Source organism: Lissotriton helveticus, chromosome 9 (genome assembly GCF_964261635.1).
Source record: "Lissotriton helveticus chromosome 9, aLisHel1.1, whole genome shotgun sequence".
NCBI lineage: Eukaryota > Metazoa > Chordata > Amphibia > Caudata > Salamandridae > Lissotriton > Lissotriton helveticus.
The window spans coordinates 1138385727-1138408295 of NC_136070.1; the positions used below are offsets into that span (position 1 = coordinate 1138385727).

At 46.0% G+C, this 22569-nt stretch overlaps 1 protein-coding gene across 1 annotated transcript in view; it reads left to right on the forward strand.

The window, feature by feature from the left end:
- DNAH12 (dynein axonemal heavy chain 12) overlaps positions 1-22569 on the forward strand; it is a 1534490-nt gene that overhangs the window by 574644 nt on the left and 937277 nt on the right. Inside the window, exons 27-30 of the mRNA XM_078661571.1 lie at positions 10067-10306; positions 13338-13583; positions 17770-17889; positions 19277-19386. Of these exons, the coding sequence (XP_078517697.1) occupies positions 10067-10306; positions 13338-13583; positions 17770-17889; positions 19277-19386 (716 nt within the window). The remainder of the gene's footprint in view (positions 1-10066; positions 10307-13337; positions 13584-17769; positions 17890-19276; positions 19387-22569) is intronic.

A 22569-nucleotide genomic window follows, 5' to 3' on the forward strand; every position in this document is an offset into this window, starting at 1 on the left:
GTACGATTTGGGATCATTTAGTTGTCGTAAACATTCGTCTCTATAGGTCTCTTTATCCAGAAGTACCACCGCGCACCCTTTGTCAGCGGGTTTTAATACTATCTCTGAGTTATTAGCCAGGTTTTGTAGAGATGTCTTCTCCATTCTAGTGAGGTTCTGGAACTGGCTTGGATTATTACTCGAGATTTTTTCAAAATCATAGAGCACTGATAATACGTGCTGGGACCAAATGCGTAGGTGGATTAAAAGTAGATTTCGGACGTAGTCCAGTATTGGTAGAGCTTGTCTCTCCAGGATCTTTGTCTTTAAAGAATGCATTGAGGCGAATCTTTCTGAAGAAAGATGCCAATTCTTGGCGTGTTTGGAAGGCATCTCCTTTGAAAGGCGGCACATATCCAAGCCCTTTCTCCAATACTTGGAGCTCCATGAGTAGCCTCCACTCTGTGTGCCCTCTTCCCTGTAATGTTATGTGATGCTATGTTATGTCATATGGATTTGTATAGCACAACTTATCACCTGAAGAGTATAGAGACACTGGAGCAGTTGTGCAGGTCGTCTGCTGGGGGTTAGTTGAAGAGCCGAGTCTTTAGCCTCTTGCGGAATTCAAGAAGCGAGGAGGAGATCCTGATGTGGGGAGGCAGGTCACTATATATGCCTTGGGTGCAATGTAGGAGAAGGCCGCCCGTTCTGCTTTTGCCGACACAGTTTGTGTGCGAGGGAGAATGACGTTGAGCATAGGAGTCTGGTGGGTTGGTGGAAGTGAAGACGGCAGTTGAGGTATGCTGGTCCTGAGGCTGGGATGTGATACTGTGTCAAACTCAGTAAAGAGGTCCAGCAGTACGAGGGTGGCTGTTTCTTCTCCGTCCTGTAAGGTGAGGATTTCATCTGTGGAGGTGATGAGTGCTGGCGCCGTGTTATGGTTGCTTTGAAAGCCAGATTGAGTGTGGTTGAAAGATTTTGAAGTTCCACGTGCTGGAAGGTAGTAGCCAATGGGATACTTACCTTTAGGGTGACTTACCTCTTTGTTTGCCCACTCCCTTTGGGGAGGGTGCATCCCCCTAATCCTACTGATTGAAATCCTCAAAAACAATATGGAGGATTTCCAAAGAAGGGGGTCACTTCAGCTCAACACCTTAAGGGTGGTCCTGGCTGAGAGGAGACACACCTCTCCTGCTAACTAATTTTCACACCAACCTTGGTGCCAAAATTGGGGCTTGGTCAGGAGGGCGGGCATCTCCAATGGCTGGAGGGGCACTGGATCGCATTACAAAGGGCAGAAAGCCTTTGAGGCTCGCTGCCCTTGAATGCTGTTTCTGCTTGGGGTAGGTGTGAAGCGCCTCCACCCAGAACAGGCTTTGTTTCTGACCCACAAGTGCAAAAGATTCCCACCATGGGGGTCAGAAACATGTCTGGAAGTGTCAGGCTGGTGCAGACCAGTTAGTCACACACTAGTGGTTTGGTAGGTTTTCAGGTGGCACCTCTAAGGTGCCCTCTAAGTGCATTTTTTTTTAACGAACTTTATTGAGCCTTCAGTCAGATTATAATACACTATTTCAAATATCAGTGGCATTTTCATTTTTGTTGGTCATTATCCCATCTTGCTCCTGAATAAATGTTACAAACTTCAAATCATTGTATCCAGCATTACACATCTCAAAAATATATGGAGCAAATAAAAGGAACATGTGGATTCATCCATAATATGTAATAATGTCTCGAAGGAGCCTTGTCTCGTATCTGTACCTTCAAGCCCTAAACTGAGTTAGCTACCATCTCTCCCTCCCCCCTCCCCTTCCTGGTCCATCTCTGTTCTGCCATCTATCCCGTCTCACAGCCTTGAGTTATCAGTGATCTCCGACCTATACTTCTGATGTACCTTGGACCATTCCGTGTAATTTGATCTAGCTGCCACTGACTATTTAACCATTGTTTAATTTAATCATGGGGTTGCGTCAATAAATGCAAGTGGGACATCTAGTTGTGTAAGTTCCTCTAACATAGTGTCCCATTCCATAGATATGGGACGTTTCCTCAGCCCACGCGCGTCCTCCCGTCTAAGCGCCACGCTTTTAGCACTGCCCCATCTAATCACCTCCTCCCGCCAATGGGGGGGCCCCTCGGGGACTGCTATCTCATAGTAATTGCTCTGATAGCCAATATAATCGCTAGGTCCATAAATTGCAGGTTAACTTTCTGGGCTTTGGTGCACTTGCGCAGGCCGAGCAGGCACTCTAATATGTTGTCTGTTATTGTGAGATGTGTGATTTCCCCAAGCATATTCCGGATCTGGCCCCAGTAATCCCTAAGATGCGGGCAGGCCCATAACATATGCACAAAGCCCGCCTTCTCCGCCTTGCATCTCGGGCAGCAGTTTTGGGCCTCTGGGAAGTAAGATCTATGGAGAACCATAGTTTGTATGAACTTGAGGTCGGCGTTTCGGGAGACCCTCTTGGGATGTCTAAAATGCTTTCCCAGGCTTTGTCCGTAATCAGCATGTCTGTAGTTTCTGCCCATTTTGCACGAAGGTTCGTGAGGTCATTGGAAGTCTCTGCTCGGATGCCTGTATAAAGCCATTTAACTAGGTGGCCAACCCTCCCCATGTGATAGAATAGCTGTACCAAGTCATGTTGTAGGGGCTCGCTACGGTGAGGTGCCCATGTCGCCCTTATATAATGCGCTATCGTTCCATGCAGTAGGTAAAGTCTGTCCGGTTTTCCTCACATGGCATGGTCCAAGAGGACACCATTTCCAAAGAAGGATTCCACCTCTGCTACTCCAGCATCTATCCATCTACCACCCATAATTGGCAGCCCCAGGAGTGGAATATTGGACGCGTAAGGGTTCGCGGCTGAGGTGTACTGTAGGGCTTTTTTGCCAGCACCGTAGTGCCATTATTAACAATGGGGGTCCATCCAAGGGTATTTTCCTTTTCGGGAGCAAGATTTTGTATAGAGTACCTCGCTCCAGGTCTTGTGTGTTATAACGTATTTCTTGTAGTTTCCTGCCTGCCGTCCAATAAGACAGCCATTGTAGGGAGGCATAGTAATATGCCCGGAAATCGGGGACACCCAACCCTCCCTTGTTCGATGCCAATTGCAATTTATTGAGGCTTACTCTACGTCTGCCCCACCCCAAATAAGTTCCAACAGGAACGTGTCTAGGGTGCGAAATTTGGACGGTGGAACCATCACGGGTAGATTAACAAAGAAGTACAATAGACGGGGAAGCATCACCATCTTGGGGATGGTTATCCTTCTCATCACTGACAGTGGCAGGGACGTCCAGAAGGAAATTCTGGAGCATAGCGATGCAATGGCCTTTATTAGGTTGCCCTCCAGTTGGTCCAAATGAGTCCTGTACATGTGGATACCCACGTATTTAATAGTATCCAACGCTATAGGGATCTGATAAGGTGCCGAATTGGATCCTGTCTGGACGCAGTCCCTCTTGGAAATAGAAAGCGTGTGACTTCCCAGCATTGATAGCCAATCCCGATATGGCCTCGAAGGCGGAAAAAACATTGGGGAGTGGGCTTGCTTCGCCCTCCATGTCTCGCAGATATATGAAGATGTCGTCTGCATATATTGAAATAAGGTGTGTGGTACCCTGTAGGTGAATTCCCAAAGCGTCCGATCGTCTCAATGCTATAGCCAGCGGCTCTAGCGCAAGAACAAACAGGAGGGGGAGAGCGGGCACCCCTGTCTAGTACCTCTGTGTATAGCACTTTCTGGGGAGATATATCCTCCAGTACGTGCCCTCGCAGTGGGTTCAGCATAGAGCAGGCGTATCCATCGCAGAATGTCCGGGGGGAGGCCAAAATGCTGTAGGGCTACAAACATGTACTCCCATGTTAGAGACTCAAATGCCTGACGTTTAAGTCCAATGCCAGACATCCCGCCCTAATATATTCTCTGGGAGTGGCCCTCATTATATGGTGAAGTCTCCTAGTATTAAGTGAGGTGCTACGTGCAGGAAGAAACCCGCATTGGTCATGGTGTATAAGGTTGGGGAGGACAAGTACCAGACGATTGGCAATGGCCTACTTAGGATTTTATATTCGTTGGCCAGTAAAGACTGCAGCCTGTAGTTGGACAACTCAGTGCTGTCTTGCCCTGGCTTGGGGACTGATACCACCAGAGCTTGCATCATGGATTGTGGTAGTTTACTGGTTTCCCAGGCTGTCACAGTACCTCTAACTTAGGTACTAAGACATCATAGTATGTCGCGTAAAATTCAACCTACAGGCCATCTAGGCCCCGGGTTTTATTACGGTTAAGGCCTTAAGTTGCGGTTCCTATTTCGTGTTGGATGATAAGTCCCAAGAGATCTTTACGTGCAGCCTCCGTTATCGTGGGGAACTGTAAGTCATTTAAGAAGACGTCTATCAGGCCATCATCCGCCTGTGCTGGTGCCGTATATAGAGTGCTAAAATAGGTGCAGAATGCACCATTAATCTCCATTTGAGAATGTATCAGACCCTTCAGTGGTGAGCGTATCCAGGTGATAAGTAGCGTTTCCGGGTTATCCTTCATTAACCAAGCTAGCAGTGTTCCTGATTTGTTAGCGTCCGTGTGTTTCAGTTGTGTATACGCTCGATAGTCCATTAGCCTAATAGATTTTAGGGTTTCTGCGTGCCTAAGATGAGCCTCTTGAAGAGATGCCCGTTTGCCTACGTCAGTTACTGCAGCCGGTTCTAGCTCCGTCATCTTCGCCTCCGTATCCATAAGTCTTTTATGAGTTTCTTGCCGCGCCCCTACAATGGCACTAATTGCGGAGCCCCGCACCACCACTTTAAACGTGTCCCATTCTATGAGGTTGGAGGAGGCTGTATTCCAGTTGTCTACGAAGTAGTTGCCAAAGGTGGTCCGAAAGGGGGCATAATTACCAGGACCGTACTGGGGTTGGGACTCTGCCCCACTGCAGGGTAAGTTCCAGGAGGTTATGATCAGAGATTGTTTTGGCTAGATATGTTAAGTGGTGTATGTGAGCGGCTATTATGTGGGAACAAAGGAATCTATCCATCCTGGTGTGGAGCTGGTGGACTGGGGAATAAAAAGAGTATTCCCTGTGTGTAGGATGTAAACATGCGCCATGCATCCGTGAGTCTCCAACCCTGCATCCGAGTGTTCAAACGTTAAGCCTGTTTGTGAGTTCCGGCTCCATGCAGTGGAGGATGGAATCTATCCAACTGTATGTCTAGGATCGCATTGCAGTCTCCCCCCAGGATCCAGGGAATGACATCCCACCCCGTCAGGGCTCTTCCCAGGTCGTAGGAAAATGTGTCTTGATCAAAATTCGGCACGTATATACTACCCAAGACTACGGGTCGGCCGTCTAGTGTGCCCCTTATAAGTATATACCGTCCCTGGTCGTCTGTACGCCGGTCTACCCCTGCAAACGGGACTCCATGGCAAATCCAGATTGTCGCCCCTCTAGCAAAGGCCGAATAATTAGTGGTAAATATCCAGCCTCTTCACTTTTTCCGAGTTTTCAATGCCTCCGCCTCCATCAGGTGGGGCTCCTGGAGGAACACTATCTGCGCCTTTCTCCTAATGAGGTATGCATGCACTCTGTGGCGCTTGTGTACAGCCCCCAAGCCACATACATTCCAGGTTAGTAGGTTGTATGGGCCTAAGGTGGCTTGATTACGAGGCATAGATTTGCTACATCTGTTTTTCTCTGTGCGGCACGGAGCCCTTGAATGTGTACAGACCAAGACTTCCCCATTCCTCGTGAACTAAACATATACGGCGCAGCCAATAAACAATGCTGAGCGAAACCAATAACTAAAACATTTGAGAACCAAAGAACGGTGCATGCGCTTGGTGGGGGGCACGGGTCGCCAGCCATACTATTGCTTGTGCGGGTGCAGAGCTCCGGTGGCTCTTCTGGGCACCGGGTGGGGGTTCTTCTCATGGTATACTTATCTGTGGACCATATTAGGAGGGTTTCCGTATGTGAGACGTGGGGGGGGGGTCTACTATAGTATCCTAACCTTGAGTGCCTGGCACCTCAAATCTACTTTGTTGTATCTTACTAGGTTCGATTATTGACCGATGTACCGTTGGAAGAAAAAACATAGCAGTGCAGATCACTATACATGCAATATATATGTATTATGTGAACAGTCAAACCATCACAAGAAAAAAGGATACTGTCCAGTAGTTTATATCGTGTACGTGTCTCAAGCGGCCAATTCTCTGTGATCCTAGTGCGCAAAGATTTAATTTCTGTCCTTCAATTGTCAAATAGGCCATCCCCAGTTTGGGGCGTCGCCGAGGGAAAAAGAGTAATGCTATGTTCCGAATTCGATTGTATGGTACTGTCCTCAGAGTCCGTCACGATCTTTGTATTGTCCTCGCGAAAGGATCCTGCGACTGCCAATGCCTCCGCCCTGTCCGCCATCTTCTGAGCCGGAGTCGGACTGCGTCTTATAGAGTTCTTCGGGCCTCCTCCCCGGCCTCGGGGTAGCTGTTGTTGTATCTGTACAGGGCTATGCCTTATTGAACTCGATGATCTCTCTTGACTGTGTTCAATGTCCATTACCTCCAGCCATTCTTCGACATTATTGGGGCTGTCAAAGAAATAAGATTTCCTGTCATGCATAACTTTGAGCCTGGCTGGGAACAATAGGGCATATTTAAGTTGGGCTGCCCGTAGTTTTTTCTTCACCGCTTAGAAGGAGGTTCGTTGACGCTGCACCATGATAGGGTAATCTGGGTACAGGCAGATCCACTGATTCTTAAATTGGATGTTTGTCTTTTCCCTTGCTTTTTGCAGCAGCATGTCTCTGTCTCTGTAGTTCAAGATTTTGACAATCAGAGGACGTGGTGGTGCTCCCACCCGTGGAATCCGGTGTGCCCTCTCCACACAAAAATATGGAGACAGACCCTTTGGGGCAACATGCTCTCGGAACCATGCTTCCATAAAATCCGCAGGTTTCGTACCTTCACTTCGCTCCGGCAGCCCAATAACTCAGACGTTATTTCGACGATTGCGACCTTCTGCGTCCTCAATCCTGTCTTGAAGGCTAGTAACTTGGTGTTGCAGTTGTTTTATTTGCGTAGCATGTTCCATAAATTGGGGGTCAATGCTTGTCAATGCCTTCTCACGGTCGCGCACTATGTCTGCGAGCTTCCCATGATCCACTCTTAGGAGAGTAAGGCCGGTCGTGAGGGCCCCAATCTGTTGTTCCATTATCTTCTTAGAGTCTCGGATTTCCTTCAATATTTAGTCTAGTTTTTCTGATTGAGACTCAGCCGGGCCAGTAGTTGAGTTGCCTGGCAACGGGTCTCTAGCGTTAGAATTGGGGGGCCCCCCCGCTGCCAGGCCATTATCCAGCATTTTGCCCTTAAGCCTGCCCATCTCATGACCCAGTCAATCGCAAGCTCGGGCACAGACGTTGCAATCGCCTACACTGTATAATGTCCCCACCTGCTGGAGACTGAGCTTAAGGTCCTCTCCTCTCAATATGTAAAGATCCACAGACTCCATAGGCCTGCTGATGCCGCCATTCACCTCCACCGCTCACCTATAGCACTCTAGTTCCCACAGCAGTACGAAACGGCCAATCACTAGGTAGGCCGCCTTCTGCGCCGCTTGACGCTAAGTTGTCACAGTTGTCTGCGCCTCTGTGTCCTCCAACCTTGCCGCGTTCAGCTTTGCCACAACTCAGCCAAGAATAGGTGGACCTTGCTTCACGTCTCTGAATGGGTGGGGGGGGCTCTCCATCCGGCCGGGCGTTGCTGCAGAGAAGCCGCTATTATACTTTGCCCTCAGTTCAGGGCAGTCTCCACACTCACTTCTCCCTCCCGTCGCGGGACCCCGCAGGAGATTAGCCGACATCCACGGGAAAAAGAAAGGGGGAGGCACGCTTGCTCCCGGCCCTGTACCCCGCACTGGCAGTTCTCACCGTTTGGCAATGGTGCGGCGCCGCACATCCCGTTCCGACCAGTTGGCGATCTCCGTGTCCCACTCCAGCCTTCCTCCACACTCGGCCAGTTTGGAGCAGTCATCAGCTGTTATTTCTGCCTTTGGAGTGTGTTGGTCGGAGACAGCAGGGGCCGCAGCTCGTTACGCAGCTCCCGCTGGGCTCTACAAGCAGGCCGTACACCACGCGCATGCCGCTTAGCGCCAGCAGCCGTCCCTCCATAGCCGGTCCGTCTGGACAAAGTTGAATGCCCCTGCAGGACAGCAACGTGTAGATGTCGGGACCCTTCAGGTAGCTGTTATATTCCACTACACAGTGTTTTAACAGGATTTATCCCCGCAGGGTCCGGAGCCTCACCAAGTCGCGTCCGCCATCTTAGGCGGCCGGCCACGCCCCCGCCCTCTGAGTGCATTTATTAATTAATTCACCACTGGCATCAGTGTGGTCTCATTAATCTGAGATATTTGATACTTTGAATTCAGTGAAGCTGAGGAACTCGTATTGACAAGCTCCCAGCTCATGTGATCAGTATGGCTTCACTATGAACCTATAATGTCTAAGACTGGACTTCGGCACTATAGGGGCATATCTGCATATGCAGTTATGCCCTCACAAGAGGTATAGTGCACCCTGCCTTAAGGCTGTAAGGCTTGCTGTTGGGGTGGTTTACGGATGCCTCTTGCAGTGCTGGCAGTCCTGGCATACAAAGATGTGTGCCAGGTTGACTCTTCACTTTTAGCTGCACCAAAACATGCAGGATGCATTGGCAGTGTACATGTGTTTGGTGAGTAGTCTCTTAGGGTGGCAGTATACATGCTGTAGCCCTTAAAGACCCTCTATAGTCACAATACCCTTGGTACCACTGATAGCTTTTACAAGGGGGCTTATAAGTGGGTCAGGGTTGTATCAGTTGTGGAAACAAAGATACCGTTTTGGTAAAGAAAACAGGCTTTGGGAACCTGTTAGCAGGAACCCAGTGCACATTCAGTTAAAGTTTATTATAATCAGGCAAACAGTGTGTATTGGGCGGGGTACTGCAACAGAACCCCCATTTTCCTACAATTCCATCTAGGATTTCTTTCGTTTTTTATTTTTCATATCATGAATGAAAGAATAGGGCAGTGAGGAGGCCCAGCAATGAACCCACTACTCTTTCATTTCACACTGGAACTATCCAGATGAAACCAAACTCATGTCATATTGTTCCATTAATTCTGGGGCTACTGGAGCCTATAATGGACATCTTTGAGAACCCTTTTTCGAAGAGCTATTTGGATAGGACATTTAAACTAGTGGAGTCTGATCCAAAGTTCTCAAGGAACGCCCGCCTGCTGATTCTTTGGTTCTTTCTCTGATATTTATAAAATGTAGAATTTATCTATTTATGTATGTCTGAGATCTCGGATACAGCAGATCTTGGCATTACGAATAGCTGTCATGGGTCTCTCTTTATTTTGATCTTCATGATCAAGGCTTATTTCATTAACACCTCAATCTCAACAGAAGATGCTTGTGCTCCATTTAATGGCATGACAATGTTTAGATCTAAAAAAAACGAAGAAATGCAAATGATTAAAATTAAAGTGCCCACGTTTTAACTGGTGACAGTGGAAACGAAGGGGAAGTTCCAAAAAGTTCAATTTAAGTGCCTTGTCAATTCCAGTCTTAACCTGCGTCCCGTACTGGAAAAGAAAGCTTTAGGAACAGCTGCAGCAGAAACATCAGTCTTTTCAGCAACAAACTTCTTCTTGAGGCAGATATAATGGATTACAACCTCATGCTGCCAAAGTAAAGACCCCTTCAAAACAGTAACTCCATTTGTCTTCCTCCACCAAGTTCTATTTCCAATCATCTTCTAGCTTGAATACCTATTGAAAAGATTAAGGCTTACAGGTAAGATATAATTGTATAAATATATGAACATATAGTAATTACTCTAGTGGGCTGCTCTCGGTTTATACCCCTCTTTGTTTTGAAGGTACTTTGGTACTTTTTTAAACGGTAAGTATATTTTTCTGCCTTGACTACACGTTGTGATATTATTATAAAGACATTTGATAAAGTAACTATCAACCACTGCTTGAATATTTGCTATGAATATGTAAGTGTTGCTCCAAGTAATTTTGTTTTATTTAGTTTTTCAAAGGATTGGCTTCCTCTGGAGCTTGGGCCTGTTTTGATGAGTTTAATCGTATTGAATTGGAGGTGTTGTCTGTGGTAGCTCAGCAGATCCTCTGCATTCAGCGGGCCATCCAGATGCACTTGGAAGTGTTCATCTTTGAAGGGACTGAACTGAAGCTGAATCCTAACTGCTTTGTAGCCATCACAATGAACCCCGGTTATGCAGGACGCTCTGAATTACCAGATAACCTCAAGGTAGGGTATGCTTTTTGTCATATCATCTGGATTACCAATTATTAGAAAAAATTATTTTCTAATGTGTGTATGTAATAAATAGTTTGCACAAACCTAGCTCCAAAACAAAGAGCGCCGATAGCTCATAGATATGATTCTGTGAATGGATTTATTTTCTCTCTTTTGGGGGGTTCACATGATTATTCAAAAAATGAGAATGCAGTGCATCACGACCATGGTTCTATTAAGTAGTAAGAATGATGCCTTTGTTTTTCTCTTCCTAAAGCGATTGTCCTATTTCCACAGACAGGACCTCGGTAAATAACCAGGTTTTTCAACCAACCATAAGGCTCAGAAGCTAACTGTGTTGATATTATCCACCTTAGTATGTATGGATGGCATGTTTTATGTGTAAAGAATGCGAATCTATTCCATCCTTGAAGAAACATTTCTGTAAATAAGACAGTTGGGGTCAAATTAGTCCTGACGAAAGCCGAAAGACCTATGTGGCTGAACATGACAGGTTGAAACATGTTGACCTAGGGATGTAGGGATCACTAACTATTGCCGAGACATCCAGTTATCGGAAATTAGTTGAGCTGGGCTTTGGGTGACATCTGTTCTCAGCAGGACCTCTCTGCCTACACGACTGCTTTGATTCTCAAACCAGCCATGCCTAGAACTAAGACTTTGATTGTAGCAACTGATCCCAACCAGGTGATATGTTATGTTATGTTATGTTAACTCCATTTTTAAGCGCACAGCTGCCCCAGCTAAGAGGCGTCCCGGCGCTGCGCCTGGAAAGAAACACAACACACACCGAGCAAAAAAGAAGAGACCAGAATAGAAGGATTAACAACTATTTGGAAAGATATGAGTTTTTACGGCTTTCCTAAATGTCAGAAGGTCATCAAGAGCACGCAAATGGGCAGGGAGAGAGTTCCAGAGTTTAGGGGCAAGCACTCTGAAAGAGCGGCCGCCGGACCTACTCCTTAAGAAACGAGGGACTACGGCTAAATTTTGACCACAAGATCTCAGCAGGCGGGGAGGGGTATAAGGAAGAATAAGATGTTCCAGTATCTGGGGAGAGGCAAGTTTTAATATCTTAAAAGCAAGACACAAAGTCTTGAATTCTATCCTCTGAGATAAAGGCAGCCAATGAAGCTTGATAATAGTGCTTCTAGCAGAGCAAAATCTAGGGAGACCGACTAAGGCCCTAGCTGCAGCGTTCTGAACGCGCTGCAGTCTCATAATTTCTGCCTGATTGGCCCGAGCAGCAGCGAGCTCGCGTAGTCGAGCCTAGACAATATGACTGCCTGAATAATCAGTTGGCGAGTCGGGGCGTCAAAGAATTTCAACACCGGTCTAAGCCCCCGTAGATAGCCAAAACAGGTCGCAGCTATTTTCTTAGTATGACAAGAGAAACTGAGCGTAGAGTCAAGCCACACGCCTAGATTTTTCACCTCCTCAACCGGAATCGGAGTGGGGCCAAGATCAGCTGGCCACCATTTATCACCCCAGAGGCTGCTCTGTTTGCCCACAATTAATACTTCGGTCTTTTTAGCATTGAGTTGCAGGCAGTTGGCCGTCATCCATCCAGCCACCGCACTGAGACCCTCACAAAACCTCGTCGCCGCAGTATCAGAGTCCCCACTAAGTGCAACCGCAAGCTGCGTGTCGTCGGCGTAAGACACCATAGTGAGGTCCCAACGCATGGCGACAGCAGCCAGCGGCTGCACATAAAGATTGAAAAGCGTGGGGCTCAATGCCGATCCCTGCGGAACTCCCTGTTCGATACCATGGGGTTTAGACTCAAAGGGAGGCGTGGAGACCCGGAAGGTACGATCAGAGAGAAACGATCAAAACCATTCCAACGCCATACCCTTGACGCCCGCCTCACCCAGCCGCTGCAAAAGAATTGTATGGGAGACAGTGTCAAAGGCGGCACTGAGATCTAGTAAAACCAGAGCCGCCGTTTGACCCGCATCCAACACAGCACGTAGATGTTCAACCATGGAGAGGAGGGCTGTTTCAGTGCTATGTCCAGCACGAAAGCCATTCTGCGAAAGGTCTAAAATGTTGGCAGATTGAAGATGATTGGACAGAATGCCGTTTACATGGGCTTCTGTCACCTTCGCAGCCCATGGCAGGAGGGAGATAGGCCGGTAGTTCTCGAGTTTTAGAGGGTCCAGTGAGGGTTTTTTCAGGATGGGGGTGACATACGCTTCCTTCCATCTCGAAGGGACTATACCCGAAGAGAGGGATAGATTGATACGGTGGCGAATAGGTGGCAAGCAAAAAGCCGCTGAGTCTTTAAATTGAGCTGGCCTGAGTGGGTCCACAGGGGATCCAGATTTCACTTTAGCAGCCAATTTCTCCAACTCCTCCTCCGAAAGAGCTGGGAGTGTCGAAAGAGTCAAGTTGTTACAAAAAATGGACCCCAGCTCCATACTTGTCAACATAGTTTTAGGGAAGGAGCGTTAGATACCGTTTTAATTTCCTCTCCGACTAGTTCGCTGTTCAAAAGAATGGAAACCGGAAGCAAGATTATGTTCAGTGAAGAGGAAATGATCTGAGGGGGGCAGTGTGTGCTCTAGTAGTTAAAATGCTGAGCCTTGATATTGTTTTAGAACGTGATTGATAACTGATTACTCGATTATAAATGTAATACCGAATCGGTAAGAATCAATAAGAACTCAAAAAAGGTCTATATTACAAATTACTGATTATTTACTTTATTGCTTTTTTCTGTGAGAAAATAAATATTTCCTATGTCTTCTGCGATTCTATGTAAGAAATAAAAGTGGTCTACTTCCTTTTTTAGTGCAAAAATGTTCAAATTATTTGTTTATTATAATTTTTTTACTGTTTTTGCAAGCCTACTTTATTCAGTATGCGCTTGGTTACTATAGTCCAACAACATTGTAATGAAGATCAAATTTGAGGGGGTAGAGCACAAATTCCATTTCGATTACCATTTTTTTCTTAGATCTGCTTTTTAAAAAAAAATAAACTTATTAAACCTGCCTGTTCATTGTAAATTATGTTGCAGGTTCTGTTCCGCACTGTGGCCATGATGGTTCCTAATTATGCTTTGATAGCGGAGATATCTTTGTACTCCTATGGATTTTTTCGTGCCAAACCCTTGTCAGTGAAGATAGTTATGACCTACAGGCTTTGCTCAGAACAACTTTCATCTCAGTTCCACTATGACTACGGTATGCGTGCAGTGAAGGCTGTGTTAATAGCTGCTGGGAACCTAAAGCTGAAATTTCCAGATGAGAATGAAGATATACTTGTGAGTATTTTTCAAATTCTACGGATTATTATGAATTGGTATGCGAGAAAGGAAATTCTATTACCGAAATCACTGTGCCTATAAAAAGACGACGTATAGCTTGCACTTAATGCAGAGACAATATTGAAAAAAGTATTGGTTTTGCTCTTTGTTTAAAGGAAACTGGAACTTTCAAATCCTCTTTTTAAATACTTTTCTAGAGTGCCTGGAGCCTTAGGCCAGGGTGAAATTGTGAAATGTTGTTTTGGGAAATGTCATAAACATTATACAAGAATGCATGAATTGTTTCAAAATTCACTTTGTGGTATCTTGCATGAAAATTGAATATCAGGTCAATGCTCACCTTCAAAGGTCACATGATGCATGGACAAAGGGACCAGTTTGAGGAGAAAACTCCTAATTTACACTCAAAATATGATTCAACATCAGGCAGTATTTGCCAATGTGCATAGCGCACATGTAATATTCGCTGATATACAAATCATGCACTCAGAATTTCATGCTGTTTGTCAACAAGACTGATGCCGGGATTTACGTGTTGTAAACTTGTAGACAAATTAAAAACAAGGAGATTAATTTGTTTGCTTTGTTTGCCCTAAGTTGGCATGTTATGCCCAGACGTGGGTTCCTTGCTCACTTTGCCACTGAAGTCAAGTTAGCCTGGCTTGTTTGTGGTCCAGGGAAGACCTGACTTGGAAATTCGGGCTGGACTGTTCCCATGGGGCACAGGGTCAAGACTGATTTGCATATGGCTGGGTCCAATCTGGGGTGGTGAAGTGAGCTAAAGAATGATGATAGATTCAACCCAGATCTGTGACTGGGGGTGAGTGTCTGAAAAGTTTCAGCGCACAGTCCATCATCTCCTTGTGCTTGCTTTGATAGATATTTTGTGCATTGAGCTAAGATCTTACTTCGTGCACAAGGACTTATCTTCATGATCCCTGATGCGCTGTTCCGCCGCTGAGGGTTTATCTATAATTTGTTTAATGTCTGATCTCATTCCTGCCACATCTTGTTGAATAATGTCCATGCTGTTTATCATTGTCTGGGCTAGCTGGAGTACATCAGTTAACTTTTTAAGGGTGGTGTCCATCATTTGTTTTAGTTGTGTTTTACCTTTTATAGGAGACTCAGGCAGTGGGGGTTCAGGTTTCGTACTTTTTGTGCCCGGGTTTGGAGTCTTTTTCTGCCATTTTGCAGCTGTGGGCAAAAGTTGTCGAGATGCAGGTAGTGGTTAAGAATAAAAGTCCATAAGTGTGGATCAAGATTAAAGTTAAAGAGTTGCAGTCAGTCGTGCCACAGAAGTGAACATCCAATTGCCTGTAGGTAATTGTTAAAAAAAATGAGGCACGGGTAAATCCCACAACATCAACCAAGAATTAGCAATTGGCTAAGGAGCACTGAGCAGGAGGAACTTGAGATGACCCGGATCAGAGACGCAGCTGTAAGTACTATTATGAGAAGTTATATCATCCTAACAAGTAGTAGCAATTCTCCAGCCGCTGGTCTACAAACGTGTGGCAAGGTTCTGTGTGTTATTAGTGGGGTACCAGAGGCCTGTTGCGGGATAAATTATGAGTTTTGAAATGGGCTCCGTAACAATGGCCAGTGAATTCGCTGTATTTCAGAGATGGCGCCGGAATAAAATAACACCCATCTAAAGTCAGGTCCAGGTATTGGCTTAGGTAGAGATCTGAGAAGAATTACCTTCTGTAGCCCATTTATATGAGGTGGCTGTCTGGGCTGCATCACAGATTTTCATAAAGAGGAATTAAAGGAAATGCGTCATAGTTTTAGTTAAGTGAGCCTGCAGGCCTTGCCGAGGCAAATTTGGGGCCATAAATCTCACACATCTTATTGTCCCGCCTCTTCAGTTCAGGGAATATGGGAAAAGGGTGGCAACATACGTCGAAACAAAGCTGCAACATAAATAATTACACAATGCGCTGCCACCGGATCGTGACTCACGGCCTTGCTGGGGCGCTCGACCTTGGACCTGGGGAACTGGGTTCGAGTCTCGGTAAAGACGCTAAAACCTCCTGTGCTTCTGGGCAAATCACTTACAGGTAGATGCATCAAGCATTTTTGCGTGCGCAAACGGTGCGAATCGCAAAATTCTGCCATTTGCGCCCGCAAAAATGGCATTTGTGATGCATCAAGGGTTCATGCACTCGCAATTTAAGAATTCGCAAATAATTGCGAGTTCTCAAATTGCGATTGCATTTAAGGAATCGCAATTTGCGATTCCATAAATGCAATGCATGAACCATTCCTAGATTGCGAATTCACAATCTGAGGCCGCTATTCATCGCGAAGTCAAACTACGTGGTAAATAGCAAAAACGTAGAAATATGCACTTCAGTGCATTTTTCTAAGTTGTATGTTACACACACACATGTCCTTGGGACATGTGTGTGCGCAACACCGGTGAACATTACCATTTCAGGGGTGCAACATGGTGTACTTTGGACACCCTTGCACCCTTGAAATTGCAGCACATTTGCGATTAGCTAATTGCTAATCGCAAATAAGGAATGACTCACTGTTCATTCCTATGGGCCTTTAGGCCCATAGGAATGAATGGGAAAGCCATTCCTTATTTGCGATTAGCAATTAGCTAATCGCAAATTAGGAATCAGTAGGAATCGCAAATAATATTGCGATTCCTACATGCATCCCGTTTTGTGAGTCTTTAATAGCGAATCCTTAAAATTCGCTATTAAGGACTCGCAAAACATAACTTTGATGCATCTGGGGGTTAATCTCCCTGTGCCTAACAAAAAATTAATGTATGTCCTCATGTAACGTAACTGGTGCTATGTAAAGTGCTCTGATACCCGATTCGGATTCGGGTCAAGTACGCGCTAAATAAAACTCTGCGGAAAAAAAAATGGAGTGCGGGTAGCAAGTGTGCTGCGTTCTCGAAGTGGAATTGTAGCTGGAAATCCTCACTTCACTCCCCGGCGGCTCTGCTAAATGTCACTCTGTGGCAGGCGCGCAACACCCATTGGACTCACCGGGCTTCAGCCCCCCCCCCCCGTCGTGTGTGGCAGCCCGGGATGAGACAGATCCCGGGCACACACAGAGCCGCACCTGAACGTTTCACAGGTCTTTAAAAGACCATTTGAATGTTAATTAGACCTTGCAGTTGTTTCACCCCTTCTAAGAGCCCCTGCAGCTCCACTCTGCCTACTGATTAAAGGTTCAGCCCCCCCCCCCCCGAAAAATGTTCTTAGCCTCCCCCCCCCCCGAAATGTGGCTCTAGTTGCGCCTCTGCTCTGTGGGCCAGGGTTCTTTCCCCATTAGGAGTGGAGAAAAGCAAAGAACACTGGTGCTGAGGAGACTGAGTCGCGCAATAATTACACTCCACGCTGATACTTGAAGCGTAAAAGGCCATTTTATTCGGACACGGTTTTTAACAAACTACATTAACCAAAACATCAAATAACTATAACATTTCCTATCAGCAACCCCTTCATTCAATCCATCCATCCTCAACCCTCACACCTGTTTCTCTCATCCCATTTAACTCTGCGACCTTCTCCATCTCTCCATTCTCGTCTTCACTTATCTTTCAACCTCCTTTCTTGGATCTCCTGCTGTGGCTCTCTTGCATCCCGCACCCACATCCAACACCTGTTCCCCCCCCGAGGGGTGGATGTGCCCATCTGTGACTCCCCACCCCTACGAAGTACTGCCAACCCTAAAACCTACAACCTGTCCTAAACTGGCATGCTCGACCGACCCATAACCCTTGCCCCCAAACTTGCAGGGTGGGTGGGTGGACTACATTTTTCTAACATTCGCCGGTGGTGCCAGGTGCAGTAAGAGGAAGAGCTCTCCTCCCCAGCGCCCTTATATCCCACCCTAATCCCTCCCATTGTCCAACCCCTTGACCCTCCCCCCAGCATGCCCTTACGCTCGCGCGAAGCACCCCGGGGGAAGACTGGTCTGCGACCCTACTTCCCCCAGGGACCGGCAATCTCACTCGAGCGTTGTTGTTTCCCTTCGTGTTAGGTCAACCCCGCCAAAGAGAGATTTTTTTAATCACCTTCAGAAGGTTGTGAGGTGGCTTTGGGAACTCATTTTCAAGTCAATAGCATTGCACAATAAGTTTTTTAAACTGCATTTTATAACGGTTATTTACTTATTTATTAATAGTTTAATTTCTCCTCCCTGCTTTCAGCTTCTTCGATCAATTAAAGATGTGAATGAACCCAAGTTTTTGTCACATGACATACCCCTCTTTAATGGCATTACTAGTGATTTGTTCCCAGGCAGCATCCTGCCTGAAGCGGACTACAAGGTGAGTCATTTCGTTTATTTTGGTCTTAGTGCTATTGATTAGGCATCATCATTGATTTACACATTTGGACCATATTTTGACATTATTAGGCGATTGTAATGAATATATGCTGCACAAGTTCACCGCAATTAGTGTATTACCATGCTTGGCGTGTGGGACTGCAGCTTTGATAATGGCTGGTGACTCCACAGTGTGTTCCGACTTTTCAAAAGAAGGCAGCAGGCATGGTATTTAAGAGACAAGGGTCACGTTGGTTTGCTTTAGTTTAGAAACACATGATCAAACTTTCACTCTATTGCTTTACTTAGGTTCTAACTGCCAGATTCATCAAAGACCCGTTTTGCGAGTCTTTAATAGCGATTCATAAGGAATCCCTATTAAGGACTTGCAAAACGGGATTCATGTAGGAATTGCAAAAAATATTGCGATTCCTACATGTTCCTTATTTGCGATTAGCAAATTGCTAATCGCAAATAAGGAATAACTCCCCATGCATTCCTATGGGCCTACAGGCCCATAGGAATGAATGGGGAGTTATTCCTTATTTGCGATTAGCAATTTGCTAATCGCAAATAAGGATGCGATTTCAAGGGTGCAGGGGTGTCCAAAGGACACCCTGTAGCACCCCTGAAATGTGAATTTACACTGATGTTGTGCACACACATGTCCAAAGGACATGTGTGTGTGTAACATGCAACTTAGAAAAATGCATTTAAATGCATTTTTCTAAGTTTTCGCTATTTACCACGAGGTTTGACCTCGTGGTAAACAGCGGTCCTAAATTGCAAATTCGCAATTTTTAAATGTTTCATGAATAGCATTTAAGGAATCTCTAATAGAGATTCCTTAAATGCTAATCCTCGCAATTTAGCGAATTCTTTATTAGCGATTTTTGCATTTGGGATGATGAATCCCAAATGCAAAAATTGCACTCGCAAAGGGCCAGATTCTCAGAATCTGGCCCTTTTGAGAGCGCATTTCGCTTGATGAATCAGGCTGTAAGTTACTCGACTTTGCCCAGGCTCAGTACAAAATACCCAATGGTTATAGGAAAATAAGACATGCACTCGCACCCCCACATAGGCACACGGTATCTCTCTTTCTGCTCCTCTCTCTGTATCTGTGGCCCTCTAGTCCTCCCTCTCTCTCTTTGATCTCTCTCCCCCATCGTTCTCGTATCTCTCCTCTCTTTCTCGCTCCCTGTCCCTTCCCAATGATCTTCTCTAGCTCTCTGACGCGTTCTCTTTGTCTCTCTCTGTTACCCGCTCATCCTCCCTCCCTTGCTCTCTCTCTTCCTCTCTGTTACATAAACGCCCTAAGAATGTGACTTTTATATTTTTAGTGAAGACATCAGTCCTCTGACAGTTTCTTTGCTTTTCCTTTTCAGGTTTTCTTGGAAGACGCTAATATATGCTGCAGCAAACATAATGTGCAGCCTGTCAAGGTTTTTCTTAACAAAATCATACAAACCTATGAAATGATGATTGTGAGGCATGGGTAAGATTACTATAATACCTCCTACTTATGTTATCATGTTTATTCCAGGGGTATTTTGGCAGTATAATTTTCTGATTTATATTAGTGTATCCTGTACAGTGGGCAAGAGTACATAGCCATGTACCATATCAGGTTGAAGGCACAAATAATCTATTACAATTTAGAATGGAGGGTGTGAGTCTGCGACTGGTTCACAAATATGTCACATTTCAATGTAGTCTGAACAAAGATGTATTGTTATTTACAGGACTAAGGCTGAGTCATATTAATCGGCCAAGCGTTGAGGTATGCTCGGCCCTGGTCCTTCTTGTCAACCGCAAACTACAGATGAATATTGCTCTTTTTCACGCATTATTTTTCCCCACAGGGAATTACAAGACGGTTGTTACAACGACCACGTTGTAACCACGCATACCATTACCCCGCAAGTCGTAACAACTACTTGCGGAAGGGGGCGCTGGATGTTGGAATAGTATAATTTAGTATTCCAACTCCAGTCTGTGCGGACAGTAAGGAAGGTGTTCGATTTTAAATCCAAAACCTTCTGCCCCTCCGCAAGTCGTTGTTCCGTCTTGCGGAGTAATGGTATGCGTGGTTACAATGCGGTCGTTGTAACAACCACGTTGAAATTCCCTGCGGGGAAAGCTTTTACAGGTAAACATTGTTTACCCCTACAGACAACCAGAGCAGGTGCATTCCAAAATACAACAAGGGACTTAGCTAAAAGGCTGATCATGACATCACCTTAAGAGATAACAACACAGCACAAGCAAACAACCTTATACCACAGCCTAGTCCTATATCCTGCTGGGGGCTGGGTAGTGCTGGATCATGAGTCACCTCTTGTAGGTTCTCGATTGGTTGTGATTTCACAAAGGACCTTTGAAGAAAATATCATGTGTCCATTTCCACTTGATGCAGACTCAGAACAGATGCATCTGAGACTGACTGTCTGTTTATAGTTTTCACCAGACAGTGATAGGAAAGAGTGGGATGCAATTTGATCTCGGATCTGGCAGTTATTATTGGCCCTCTTCAGAGCTGGCTTGAGTGAAATGTGCTGCTGGTATCCTAGTGCAGTTTGCCAATACTGGGGCACATTCAGCAGTGCCTGCAGTTTTGTTGCTTTCGTCTTGAACAGAAACGGGGATGAGCAGGGAGTGCTGTCATGTGGGACTTAAGCCCAAATGTTAGATGAATGAAGGACCTGACCGATGACACCTGTGTTGGATAGGTGTGTGGTGGGAGTAAAGCCAGCCCTATGGGAGTGGCAGAAGGTAGCTACATGACAAACACTAGTTGTGTCCAGCAGGACACTACAGAAATAGGTATCCTAGGTGTTCTCTTGTTTTCAGCTCCTGTGTGCCCCAACACAATTGCCTCTCTTAAAGGCTCATCAGCACTTCTTTGCTTAGATTCTCGTCCTGATTGCAAACTACCTGGAGCCTAATGCCTTTGGGCCAATGCATCCATGAAACAAAGACAATCTGCCCGCTGCTTTACAAGTATTTTTTGGATATAGCTATTTGACTTTTTCAAGCCCCTCATGTAAGAGATGTGTGTAAACTAAGAATGTCTACTAAATTAGTCTATATGAGTAATTTCTAGGGGTGTGCAAAACTCTTACTTATCACAAAATTAGTCAAAATGCATCTCAAACACAAACAATGACCTTAACTGTTTGTTCTGCTGAAAATTCAACTCGAAAATGTAATTTCGAGTTGATTTCCGGTCACTCATGTTCAAAACACTGGCGCTTGTAGGTTTGCACTAAAAAATTACCCGAATGGTCTGTAACATAAAAATATACCTGAAATGTTTGCTGATCGCTCACATTAAAGGCACTTCCACTGGCTGCTGCATCCAAAGCCTGATGCAATTTTTCCATCCAGAATCACCGGTCGGAAAAGTCAGGTATGGTTTTCCCATACTCTTCACCGGCCGGAAAAGTCAGGTATGGTTTTCCCATACTCTGAAAAACCTACCAACTATTAAGAAATTCCAATTCATAATCAGGCCCATTATCTTTTGATGTGAGAACGGGTAGATGGCCAGTTATACTGTGTGCCTTTGAGCAGAAAAGAGTTAATCCAGTTCAAGACTAGGTCTTTCATCCCCGTTTTTAGGTCTTGCCTAGCAACGCCGCGCATGCGCTGCTCGCCTTGGCGAGATCTATTGTTCTCGGTTTCTTGGCCGAAGGGGGACAGGACATGTGCACGCGTGCAGAGGACAGGAGTTGTGCACGCGTAAGCACATCTCCTGTACGTGCTGCGGTGTTTGAACAGAATGCGCGCATGGTGCGATTTCACTCTTGTGGCTACAGCTTGTACAGGAGTTGTGCACATGTATGTACATCTCCTGTCCGCGCTTGCGGCGTTTGATCAGAACGCACACATGGCGTGCTTTCCCTCTCACGGCGACAGCTTGTACAGGAGTTGTGCACGCGTACGCACATCTCCTGTCCGCGCTCGCGGCGTTTGAGCAGTACGCGCGCATGGTATGCTTTCACTCTCATGGTGTTGGATCTAGCCCTGATCTCTTGACTGGGTGAGAGTATTCTGCTTAATTCAGAGACTCTGTCCCTCACCACCCCTTGTTGTAAATAATTCACTCTCATGGTGACATCTTGTTGTTTTTTGCATCGATGTACCTTTGGCTATATATCCAAGCTTGGGTGCCAGATTACAAGGAGATGTGGGCGTGCCTTAACTGTATATAGATCAAGGGCCTCCTTGGCTGTCTGGATCAACTCTTTCCAGTCTGGTCTCCGCAAACACATTTGGGCCACTTCGCGGCACGTCATTGGCTACCACCACCTGCCCCTCTCCCTCCAAGTCATGGGCGAATGCCAGCCTCCTATAGCATAACTGGAGAGAAGAGTACTGCTGCAGTCGAGTCGTGCACGACAGCTGCTGGGCTCGAAAGCTGATTGTAAACACATGCTACGGAAGCTGCCAGCTCTTTCTTGCATCGTGCTCACATAGTACCACTTCCTTTAATTCAGTGTTGCGTGTCCATACCGCTGTCATACGATGGCAGGGCTGCCCAGGTACAGGTGTGTCAGTACACAATGGGGTACAGCAGGAGCCAAGTCTGTCTGCGCTAAAAGTTGCCCTCATGGCTGTGTTTATTCGAGGCTATTTCATCTCACTGCCGTCAGTACACGTTACCGTGCAGTAGGGT